The sequence below is a fragment of the Eschrichtius robustus genome, chromosome 11 (genome assembly GCF_028021215.1).
Source record: "Eschrichtius robustus isolate mEscRob2 chromosome 11, mEscRob2.pri, whole genome shotgun sequence".
NCBI lineage: Eukaryota > Metazoa > Chordata > Mammalia > Artiodactyla > Eschrichtiidae > Eschrichtius > Eschrichtius robustus.
In genome coordinates, this window is record NC_090834.1 from 66774651 (window position 1) to 66786811 (window position 12161).

General features: G+C 47.8%; 1 protein-coding gene across 13 annotated transcripts in view; it reads right to left on the reverse strand.

The window, feature by feature from the left end:
* The window catches only part of DENND2B (DENN domain containing 2B), a 180634-nt gene that overhangs the window by 98515 nt on the left and 69958 nt on the right, over window positions 1-12161 (reverse strand). For 10 of the 13 annotated variants that reach the window (XM_068556571.1, XM_068556565.1, XM_068556564.1 and 7 more), the window contains 2 exons: window positions 9637-9725; window positions 660-786 (listed from right to left, as the gene is read on the reverse strand). The exons of 1 other annotated variant lie outside the window; for it this stretch is intronic. In XM_068556571.1, the coding sequence (XP_068412672.1) occupies window positions 660-682 (23 nt within the window). In that variant the 5' untranslated portion in view covers window positions 683-786; window positions 9637-9725. Of the gene's footprint in view, window positions 1-659; window positions 787-8903; window positions 9136-9636; window positions 9726-12161 lie in introns of those variants that run through there. 2 more of the 13 variants (XM_068556572.1, XM_068556573.1) reach the window with 2 other exon arrangements.

Sequence of the window (12161 nt, forward strand, 5' to 3'; positions counted from 1 at the left end):
AGCGTTAAGAAAACCCATCGCCCTTCTTACCACCAGCATCCTCACAGCTGGCTCTCCCAGCACAGTTGAGCAGTAACCCAATCCTGAGCAGCAGTGATGACTCACAACCCAGAGAGACCGGGTCCCACAGAGGACAGCGCTGCCCACTCCATTTCAAAAACAGCAATTTGTCTGGCATTTCCATTTATGTTGGAACCCAAAGGGGTGAGTAAATCTGGGGGTTAGAGGGGGGCAAAGAAAATAAACTTCGGTGCTCTCTTTCCTTTCTAGATTCCTAAGCCTCAGTTCCCTGAGTTAGTGAAGTCACAGACTGCAAACCAAGGTCACTGACATTGCCAAGTTCAACTCAGCTATCCCAGGTATTTTCCTTTCACATTCAAATACCACACTTCTTTATAGGTGCCAGGGTCAGTCAGGTTCTTTAATTTCCTTTCCCTATTTGCATCCATTTGCCAAGTGACAAAGTATAGGTACACATGGGTCTGACCTTCTTATTCTTAGATCCCTACAAATGAGTACAAGGCCCCACGTGTGGTTTCTACACACTGTGGTCTTCACTTCTTTTAATCACTCCTTCAGAACACACGATAGGTCAAAAATTGCTAATAAACTAAATGAGGGAGAGGAGTCTGGCATAACTCTGTGCCAAGAAAACTTACCTCCAGTAAGGAGTGTGAGGCATAGTGTTGGTAGCTGAAAGTACCGTCAAGGCTGAGCGTCTCCTGATTGTACAGGGAGCTACTGTAGAGACTGAGCTCCCGCCTCTGGGAGCCTACAGAAGCAAAACTGTGGAAGAGATAAAATGTTTGACCCTAATCCACAGAGTTTGGTCTTCTAAAGCAAAAGGAACCTTAAATCATAAACAGGCTCACTCAAAGGGAAAATCTGTGAAGCACCTACTCCCAGGAACTCCCCATTTTGCCCTAGGCCAGCCTGGGTTCAGCAGGCCCATAAATTGGCACTGTTGATATGACCTTCCCAGACTCTAGCTCAACAAGAGATAACAACAAAGCTGAGAGCTTTGGTAGCACTCAAAGGAGATTTGAGGGACTTAAAACATGCTGCTAAATATGGCAGCAGAAGTTCCTGTTTCTTGCAGTTGAACAAGGAAATCTCTTTATAATTACACTTGTAGATAAGATGCACCAAGCTACTCGGTACTACTCTGTCTTGTGAGGAACAGGTTAGCACCTCCTCGTCCCAATCCACCGCTCCTCCTCGGAGACTGGTCTCAGTGTTCACTGTCGGGGGCAGGTCTCACCTGGGGCTGGGGAAGCAACATGTCTCCTGGAAGATAAAGTGCCAGGAGCTTCTTACACAGCTCACCGTCTTAGCCACAACCATTTGCCTAGGGATAGTCACCACTCTTCATTCCCTAGCTCTCTCTGCCCCTGAATTTACACTCTCCCTCAGCCCACTTCCCTTCTTGCTCTTTTGCCCAGGGCTCTGCCACAGAACATGCATTACTCATCAGAGAGGGTCCTTTCAACCTAGATGCTCCTTTGTTCAGCCAGATTCCCCCTCTGGTTTACATAATTCTTTACAAAAGCAAGGTACAAGAGCTATGACCTCTGTACTGACAGGGGACACTTACTACTGCCCTGCCGATACTAGATATCTGTCCAAGACATGGAGGAAGGGGGTAGCGCCTCACATTTCTCAGCAGAACAAACTGGACAGACAGACTAGCCCCTCAGAAACAAACTCTACTTGGCTTACAAGGGAATAATAAATATAACTATAATGGCTCACATTGCATGAAGTGCTAGATATGAGGTGCTATTCTCAGCACTTGACATTTAGGCCTCACCACGACCCTATGAAATAGTACTATTACCACCTCCATTCTACAGAAGAGGGACTGGGGCATGGGAGGCTAAGTACCTTACCCAAGGCGACAGAGCTGGGACGTGGCAGAGCCAGAATGTGAACCCCGACAGCCCGACCAGGCTCTAGACATCACTCTTTCATTGGACGGCTCTTCCCTTAACACACAGGTTTGTCTCTGAGCACAACAGGCTCACTCCAGACTCTAAGGAGAGAGGGTCTGTCAAAAAACACTGCCAGTTTTCTCCACTGAGAGAAGGAAACAGTGTTGGCCGTATTTATTCACAGAGCTGGTCTAAGTCTTTACAGCAGAACAAATGAGTACTCCAAACATGTGTTGACCAAAATTTTTCCAGAGGCACTAAGTGAAACCACCACCTCCTTTCTTACTGACCTGGGAGACCTTCTAGCTTACTAAGGGCTAGAGCCTCTTTGCAAGTTGTTGCAACCAAGCCCTATGCAGCTGAGAACAAGTTCCCAGTCTCCAAGTTATACGAACCAAGGCAAAATGCTTCCTAGAATCCAGCTGATGGGGTTAAAAAAAAAAAGTTACCCAAATACGTTTTTAAGCATAAACTATAAGTATGTTGGTCAGTTTGAGGAAATAAAATGTATCAAATATTTTACTTAGCTTTATAGGACTTTAGGGAAATCTAGTTGGAAAGATAAGATAATGCATATCAAGAGTCAAGTCAGAATGTCAACGAAAACACTCAATCCAAACCTTCCACTTCCTGGAAGAGGAAACTGAAGCCTAGAGAAGCCAAGTTACTTCCCCAAGGTCACCCAGCAAGTCATAGCTAGAGCCAGGACTAAAGCTCAGATCCGCTTACTACCTGGCCAGGGCTCTTTCTACTCCTGTATGCGGGCAAAGAAGTTCATAGGAGGGAGAGATCTCTAACAGCAGCAGCAGCTAGCATTTATTGAGAGCATATGTGTGCCAGAAACTAAGCTAAGTGCTTTATGTAAATTATCTCATCTAACCCCTGCAACAGATCTTTAAGATGGGTAATATTACTCCCAATTTACAGATAAAGACACTAAGGTTTACAAAGGTTAACTCCAGAGGTCCACAGATAGTAAGAGGAAGCTCCAGACTATGAACCTCCAGAGCTGGCTGCAAAACCTATGTTCTAAGCTGGGTCTTGAAGGATACAGGATAGAATTCATGGAAGCAGAGGTGAGGAGTGCTAGGGTAGCCAGTGTCCAGAGCACTGACAGCAGCTTGGGAAGGGCCTCCAATGCTGCGTTAAGGAGGACCTCAAGGTCCTACCTGGGCCAGCCTGTAGGAAAGGGGCAAGCAAGAAGCAGTTCTAGACTCCCATGACTGTGAAGGGTAAGCATCCTACAAGAGGGTAAAGCTGAGCCTATGAAGCTGGGTTGAGAAGGACCACGTCAGAAACTCTCCTGGGTTCTTGAAAGATGAATAAAGTACAAAGTATACACTCCTTCTAAAAGAAGAATATGATTTGACTTTCCTAGCATAGTAACCCCAACCTGATTAAGAGATGCCAGCCTTACTCTCTTCCAAGAGCTGCTCTAAGTTGATAATAATAATGGAAAGCATTGAACATTTACTGTGTGCCAGGCACTGGGCTGAGAGCTTTACGTGTATCATTTCATTCAATCCTCACCACAACTGTAACAAGCTAAGAGTTATTATTATATCCATTTTACAGATGCCTCACAGAAAACTGGGGCTCAGAGAGATTAGATAAATTACCCAAGGTCACACAGCTAGTAAACAGTAATGTCAGATTCTAAACCTATGTTTATATGACCCCTGAGTTCCAGCCCTTAATCACTTCACTACACTGCATGTAAGATACTCTCATTATGTGCAAATAGTTCCATCAGAGCTGCTCTAAGGCAGCACCATACACTCACTGAATATCTAATAGTCACTGAGAGTTGAACAAACACATTACAGGTTGACTCACTTAAAAGCAATCTATAAAACTCAGTTGTCAGAACTCCGTAAGGGAGCCTGTGTTCCAAGACATGAATGAACATACCAAAATCAGTTCCTCAAACAAAGCTAAAGAGTTCTAGAAACTAGCTGACTTTATAGTTTTCCTTCCAATTTTCCCATTTCCCTTTTCCCATTCCCCACCCCTGCACACACACCCCATGGTCTGACGCTCTCAGAGAAGCCTAGGACACCGTCCTCCTATTTCCAGTCCTTTAGTCGGCTCTCTCCCATTACTCAAACAGTGCTTCAAATCAGAGTCTAAGAGTTGGACCATCTTCCTTTTTCCCAGTCTAAAACATGAGATGGCCATTAACCCTACCATCAAAACCTACACCTTCAGTAGGTCTGTGTTTCTTCTCAGTCACACGGACAGAGGCTCACACTGGGGAGGAAATAACTATACTACAACAAGTAATACAATATATATATATATATGGGATAAATCCCACACTTGATACATTTTTAGATCCTCCCCAGCTCTTGGCCCAGACCCTCTGTATTCACTGACTAAATGGGTAAACAGACCAAGAGAACATATGGGCACCAGAGATGTCTCTGAGCCCAAAGAGCAAATGAACAGGGGTGCTGACCCCAGTGCCAGCCGCCCCCACCCACTCCTGCCCTCCCAGTGCTTGTTAGGACCTACACGACACTGTCTCCTTGAGCCCCTGGGGGTGGGCCGGCATTCTGCTATATCACGAAGGCCTCCTAGGTCAGCCCAGGTACACCCTCTATCACCCTTCCTGTCCCTGAGAACTACCCTCTCCTCAGTCTCCTTCCCAGGGCCTCTCTCCTGTTCCTTCTAGTAATCTTTCTACTGCTTCAGATCTTGTCTCCCATAACCCTATGTTTATCTCATTTTTCCCAAGTTCAAATAGTCCTTCATCCACTGTGACGCTTCCTATTAGCCAATCTCCAGCTCACATACAAATCCCTTCAGTGGCAAGTCACACAGAAAAAGAGTCTGGATCTTTGAGAAACAGGTGGTTTCATGACAAACTCTTAGGAACAGGTCAGCTTTGGTTAAGAAGGCTTCATATCCTGATTGCATATAATTCACCCTTTATAGAGACAGTGCAATCGAAGATTCAGGCAGTTTTCAGAGAAGAGTACCGTGATCATTTCAACAGCCCCTCAACAGCAGTATACCTGAGCCAAAAAAAATGAGAAGGGATCTTTGGAGAAATCCTTCAATAAGGTAGTCTAGACTCATTCAGCATCCTCCTCTCCCCTCAACACACACATACACACACGCAGGCCAGTTTTCTAGGGCCCATGGCTAGAAACAGAGACCCTGGATTTTTCCTATCAGACAGTATCACGTGGCATGTTCCCCTCAGATGGATGCACCCAGCATTTCACTCCACCCACCTCCTGGGACAGGTGCACAGAGCACCTCCTCCCCAGCATAAAAGAGATGCACAGTCTCCCTCCCCACCCCCAGAAGAAGCCACTCACTCATGCAAGTTTTCCCACAGAAAGAGAAATCTCTGCAGACCATGCCAGGTGGTCTTTTTTTTTTTTCTTTCATGCCCTCCTGGCCCCTTCTCCACTTTCGCATGGTTCCTGCGAGGCCCCCTCCCCGCAGCCTGCTCTCCCTGCTTTCTGGAGGGACAGAAGGAAGACAAGCCAAAGCCCTGCAGGGCTGCTGCCCGGCCTCCCCCCGGCTCCACACACGTTCCCTTTGCTTGGCTGCCTCAGCAAACTCTCTTGGGCCCAACATGAGAAATCAGGAGTCTCCAGGGCAGTGACAGATAATAGCTAAGAGAAGCAACAGGATGACATGCTCTCAGCCTCTCAGTCCTGCCAGCCTGCAGGGAGGTGCTTTGGACGGCCCAGGACTCGGACCCTCTACCTCCCTCAGGTTCCTATCTCCCTGAAGTAGTCCTTAGAATCGGGTTAGGTGGGGACAGGGCACAGCCTCTCTTAGTCCCGGGCCAGCAGTGTGGCCGTGATATCTGGAGTTGGGGTGCCCGTCCAAATGGTACACCCAAGCCCTGCATTCCAGGGATAGGGGCAGAGCCAGCAGAACTGAGGACGGCCTTGGCCTGTCCTCCAAAGTATTTCAGAATTTCAACTTCCCTGGGTGACTGATTATTCTAATTTTACAGAGAGAAGGAGCCCAGGGGGAGAAAGTGCAGTAAGAGGAGTAAAGGAAGGGGGAGAGAGGGAGTAAGAACAGGAATGTTACTTTTTCACCCTTAAGGAACATGGAGGGATCCGATTTGTGACTCAGCTCTGGGAAACTGGGCTGACAAGGAGTGGGGAACAGCTGCAGCCCCAAGCTAAGCTGTGGACAGCTTCCCCTCAGGCTGGAGAGGATGCTGTGACAAGATTCACCTGGAAAAAAGGCTCCGTTATTAAAAAAAAAAAAAAAAAAAAAAATCTGTCTGTTCAGGGGCTTCTTCCAAGGCACTACTCCAGGGCCTGGCTGGCAGGTGTGCCCTTGCCCTACAACAAAAGCTGCGGCTGCAGATGGGGTGCCAGCCCCTCCCTGTGTTCCCACGTAGTATGCCAGGTGCCTCCCGGGGTCTCTGAGGACAGAGCTGGGACGCCCTTGCCCAGAGGCTCCACTCCCCTGCTATTCTGTTCTTTGCACAGTCCCAGGGCATATGGAGTATCTCTGCCCTTGGAATTCCCACTTCCTTGTTTCTTTCTTATTTCCCTCTAAGCTGTAGCCACAGGTTCCTAAAAGAGCTGCCCAGCCCCCAAGGACCTTTCAGAGCAATAACGCTTCCTGCCAGTTAGAACCCTGCCTTTCAAACCCAAAATGTAGGAGAAAGGCCTCCCTGCTCACTCGAAACAGTTTCCCCAGCAGAACCTAACAGGATGAGGGAACCAGCCCTGGCAACCAGTAGCCTCTCTTCCAGCTTCTAAAATCTATGACTCCGTAAGCGCCAGGCAGCTGTGGGGAAAAGCAAAGGGTCTCTTGGAATCCCTCTCCTCTATACTAAAACATGTGAGTCAGGTGACCCAAGGAAAGCTTCATCTCTGAAGGATCATTTATGGCTCAAAGTCTACAGTGAACATCACTAAACTTCCCAACCCAAAGAAAGCACTATTTGTTTCTTTTCACATCTTGAAGAAGTTTTAAAAGGATTTTCTCATTTTTATTTATAAATGCAAAAGAGAAGAAGGGACTTTATAAATGGGAAAACCAGAACAGAGAGCTAAGTGACTTTCCAGAAGAGAGAGGGACCATCCTTCAAGTGTCAATTCATAGCATCTTACATTATATAGGACTTGACTTGTTTAAAACTACTTTCATGGAAATTATTTCATTTGCTCCCCCCAACAGTCCTATGAAGGAGCTATTATCATTATCTGCATCTCACAGCCAATAAATCTGAAGGTCGTAGAGGTTGAGGGTCTTGCCCGTGGCTACCTTTATGGTAAGTAGCAGAACCTGGCCATGGTTCAAGTCTCCTAAACCCAAATCCATTATTCATTCTGCTGCACCAAAAGAAAGATCACCTGCTAGCCCTCTTCACACGTGCAGGGGCCATAAAATTGGAGGAGCTGCCCAAACACAACCACACGAGTAGAGGAGAACTGAGATCCTGGATGTGAGTTGCCCACCGAAGGGCCCACTGACTCACAGAGGCCTCCTCCTCACATCCCCCAACCTGAGTCCCAGCCAACAGCGCCATGCCACATCCCCCTAGGTAACCGAGGTGTCAACCAAGCAGAGGAGCCCTGGAGTGCAGTGAAAGGAGGCATCACTTTAGAAGCGGCCCGCCTGAGGTCCAGGGCCATGGAGTTCACCCTTATGGAGCCTCGGGCCACAACAGTGATGCACACATGTCCACATTCAGGGAGCCCGCTTGGGGACATGGCCAGTGCTTTCATTGGCAAGCTGACCCGAAGTTAATCAGAAGGCCCCCCTCATTGTTTGCCAGAGTACAAAAGACATTCTGTTCAGAAAGTTCAAGAAGAAAAACCAAAGAGCCAGGACGGCAGCTGTTCCCTCATCCCACAGAGAAACCAAAGGCATCCACCAAGTTTCCTGAGGCCCAGTAGTAAGTTTAAGATATAACATGGCTGAAGCAGAAGCACATCCTGACGGTTCTCCACGGCAGGGAGTGTCCACTGCGTTAACCCTCCTGATAAGATCACTGACAGCCTTAGCTACCTCATCACCTATGAAAGTGCCTTTCTGGAACAGTCTCTTCTCCTAGGCCACAATGAGTTCACCACACACTAGTCCTCTAGGTCAGAACAAGTTTCACCAAAACATAGGACAAACAGTGTAGAAGGGGCGTGCGGCATGGACACTGCATGCCCTGAGATTTGGTTAAAATATTAACCAAGGAATCCATTCAGCACAACCACAGCACTTCATGTCTCCTCAGGTAACCTAGCTCTTAGCAGCAGCTCACTCTGAGATATCTGGATAAGAAACCTCTTTGCAGGTCCCTCAGCCCCCAGACACCACCTGCCTCCACCCCATGTATTTTCTTAGGAAAGCCTGTGATGGACTTTATTAATGAAGGAGGACAGCTTGCTTCTTACCAAGCTACCTGGGGGCCAGAGAGAGAGACCGACCCCGGTTCAGATATCCCTAGGACAGTCCCTCTGTCCTAATAACTACTCCAGAGAGACTTGGAGCTCACCACAGGCTCCCAGTTGAGTTAATTAGCTTTTTTTTTTTTTTTTTTTCATTAGGTCAGACATAGCAGCACCAAGAGACAAAACAGACAGTGTTCACTAGAACAAACCAAGCCACTCAAAAGACACCGGAGTTTCCATGTAAGAACTACAAGCACAATGCTGGAGTGACGATAACTCATTTTTTCTACGTAAAAGACTCTTCCTGTAAAATATCCTGAGCCTTTGTGCTAAATAAAAGTAAGATGATGATTCCTATAGTGAAGTCTAAACACCTCAGGTTCAGTAAGAGTGAGATCAGCTAGATCTGCAAAGTCAAGAAAATTGGCTGTTTCCCTCCTCCTTAAGCTAATAGAATCCAACTGTTGGAGCATGACATCATTCCTGAGCCCCAAACCCCGAGCACAGAGTACAGACACTTGCCTGCCTCCCAGAAAACAGCCCAAGACTGGCCAGGAAAGGAGGAAAAACAATCCAAGCCCGGAGCTGACCTTACCTGAAAGTCCCGGTGCTTTCCTGCCCACTCCATTCTCAGCGGTTTGGCTCACACCACAGTCTGTTAGGGAGCCCAGGGCCCCCAAATCCACTCGCTCCGGCTCGGATACCTGCTGCGAGCTTCCCACGGCTCCTTCCTCTGACCTTTCGTGGCGCTCCTTCCAGCCAAATGAGCGGAGCACGGCTGGCCGGCCAGGCCAGTCGTCATGGAGACCCTGTTCTCGCCAGCGCTCGCTCCCGATCTCTCCCTCCCTCCCTCCCTTTCTCTCTCTCCCTCCCTTTCTCTACCCCAACCCCTCCCTCGCTGTCTCCCTCTCTCTCCCTCAGTTCTGGGAGGCTTTCACGAAACAGCACTGTCTTTTGATCAGCTTGGTCTCTGCACGCATTCCACTCCTCCTACCTCCCTTCCAGTCAGACAAGGGCTCTGGGCTGCTCCTGGGAACTCGCTTCAACAGCTCAGAGGGGAGAAGGGAGAAGACAGTGAGTGGACTTGTTCTGCTCCCCACCAGTGTCTCATTTTTTTACAACTTGGAAGAGTCCTGGCCGGGGGGGAGGGAGCTAGCTGGAACACTTGGAGGGGAAGCAAGCCCTTCCTCTGGGTCCTGGAGTGAGGGTAGGAGGACCCAGATGCACTGCCTTGACTTGTTTGTGCACTTGGGATTTTCCCCAGCAGCAGCTGAGGCGGAAATGCATTCACCTCCCTGGAGCTCGCCTGGACTGGCCTCTCTGCTTACCTTGCTGCCTGCCCAGGTCGTGGCGATGGCTTTAACCAGTGCAGGGACTCATGGTACTAGTGCTGGTGCCAAAGCAGTCTCTCATCTTCCTGCAGTGGAGAGGAAAGACACTAGGTCAGGTCCAGTAAGTGTCCTGGGCAAGTCAGAGTCACAGCCCAAGCAACAAATGTGATACAAATACAGCCTAAAGCCCAGGCTTTCTGTGAGCTGTCGTCACGGCCAGAAATAATATCAGTGCTGTTAAAGAGCTAGCACAGTGCCTGGGACACAGCAGGCCCTCTAAGTGTAATCCCCCGGTGCAGATTTCTGCTTTGTAATATATTTTTTAAAATATTTATTTATTTGGCTGTGCCGGCTATTAGCTGTGGCATGTGGGATCTAGTTCCCTGACCAGGGATCAAACCCGGGCCCCCTAAATTGGAAGCACGGAGTCATCCACTGGACCACCAGGGAAGTCCCCTGCTTTGTAATATTCTTTTACATGCACTCTTTTGTTCGATCCCCAAAACCTTTTGAAGTATACTGGATAGATATCATTATCACCATTTTATAGATGGGAAAACTAAGGCTCAGAGGGATCAAATATTTAGTCCACAGTTACAAAGCCAGTTTGGCAGTCGAAGAACTAACAGTAGAGACCAGTCCGCTGCCCCTAGTCTGGTACTTTCCTCTAAAGTACACTGCCATCTGATCTTACAAACTAACAGCTTTTTTGACAGCCAGTTATGAGATACAAGGCTGGGTTCCCTGGGGAAGATAGAGACTCCTTCTGAGTCGTGATCAGATAGGCCCTACTATCATCTTTTAGCCTGAAGGCTCTACAATAGCCTCTATGAGATGTGAAACATACTGGTGCACAGATTAGAGAAAAAAAGTCCTGCCCTGTAGCTATAAATTCCCTTACACTTCTCCAAAGTACTCTTACAAATCTTGGCTCATCTGTTCAACCCAAGAGACCCAGAGTTAGGATTGGTATTATCATACTAATTTAACAGATTTTTTAAAAAATCTAAAAGAGAGGTCAAATAACTTGGCCCAGGTCACAGAACCAGAAGATAACAGATCTAGAAATAGTACCCAAGCCTTTCAACTCTCTTCCGTATATTAAGCAGAGTAGTTCCAAGAGCACCAGACAGAGCAGGGGTCAGAATATCAGGCAGTGCCAGGCTCCACAACAGCCATGTGCCCTTGGGCAAATCACCTAGCCTCCCAGTTTCCACCTATAAAACCTACCCCCTGGGCAAATGACAGGGCTGGGACAAGCATGAGAAGATGTGTGTGAAAGCATTCTCCTTCAATCGGGCACTGAGCTAAGAGCTTCATCTCAGCTGTTCTTCACCACCGACAAACAAAAACCTGGGGCAGTCAGTATGCCCCCAAGAGGACACTGAGGCTCAAGGAAGACATTTTTCAGTGTTGCGTCCTAAAACAGTGCTAGAGAGATCCTGATGGAATCTTTAATACTGAGATCCCTTGCAGAATTTCTGTGTTTTTGACTAATCTCCAATATATCACAAATTTCTTAAAACAAGATTTTAATTCAGTCGAGTTTAAAAGGTAAATATATGTCAGGAGGTAAGGTAGGAGGCGTGTCACAAAATGCAACAGGAAATAACAGAATGGCACAAACCCTAAGTGGGGGACACTGTTGCTTCAGTGAAGCAATCAGAGCTTCAAAGAGGGCATACTCAACCACCTACTGGAAATACCCACCCAATACCCTGACCCAAGTACCAACTCAGGAATTCCTCGTAGGCCCTAGTGTCCCCTACCCCCATCTGCAAAGGAAGACAAGATGAAACGGCAAGGGCAACACCATCAAATCACTAAACTTCTCCCCCATCCCATTCCCAACAGGCAGCCCTCTGCTCTTCTCCTGGTGCCCAAAATGCACATTCCACTTGCCCAGTCTCCATGATGAGAAAGCAGAGGTGATGCCCATTCATTTCTACAATAAGACAATAGTCACAGTTATAATATTAATACCAACTAATGTTTATTGAGCACCTACCATACGTCAGGAATTCTTCTAAGCAGCATGAAGGGACAAGGTTGAGTACTAAAGCTGATACAAGTCAGTCTCTAAAGTAATGCAAACTTCAAAAAGCCCTCCAGACCAGACACAGAATGCAGGCCATGCTCCCCCTAGTGGCACACGGGGTTACAGCGGTTCCTTAGGGCCCTCCCCTGGGGGGACCAGGTAGGGACATAGTAAGGGCCGCGTTAGTGGGAGAACTGAAATCTCTGCTTGGGTGCTGCTATTGTGTATAAGCTCCTTGAACTGGGCAGAGCAAAAGGACAGCTGAATCCTTCTGCTGCCTCTGCAAGGCTGGATTCAGATCAATCCTACCTGACCTTTCTGGAAGGATAGGGCTTTTACAGCCGTATGTGGTCTAGCATCTGCTGGGAGGCCACATGCAGACTTGAGCCGGAAACCCAGGAGATATCCTTGTACATCCCTACCTCACACTCCCCGCAGCCAATCCACTTACCGACTCCAAATAATTCTACTTCCAAGATTTATC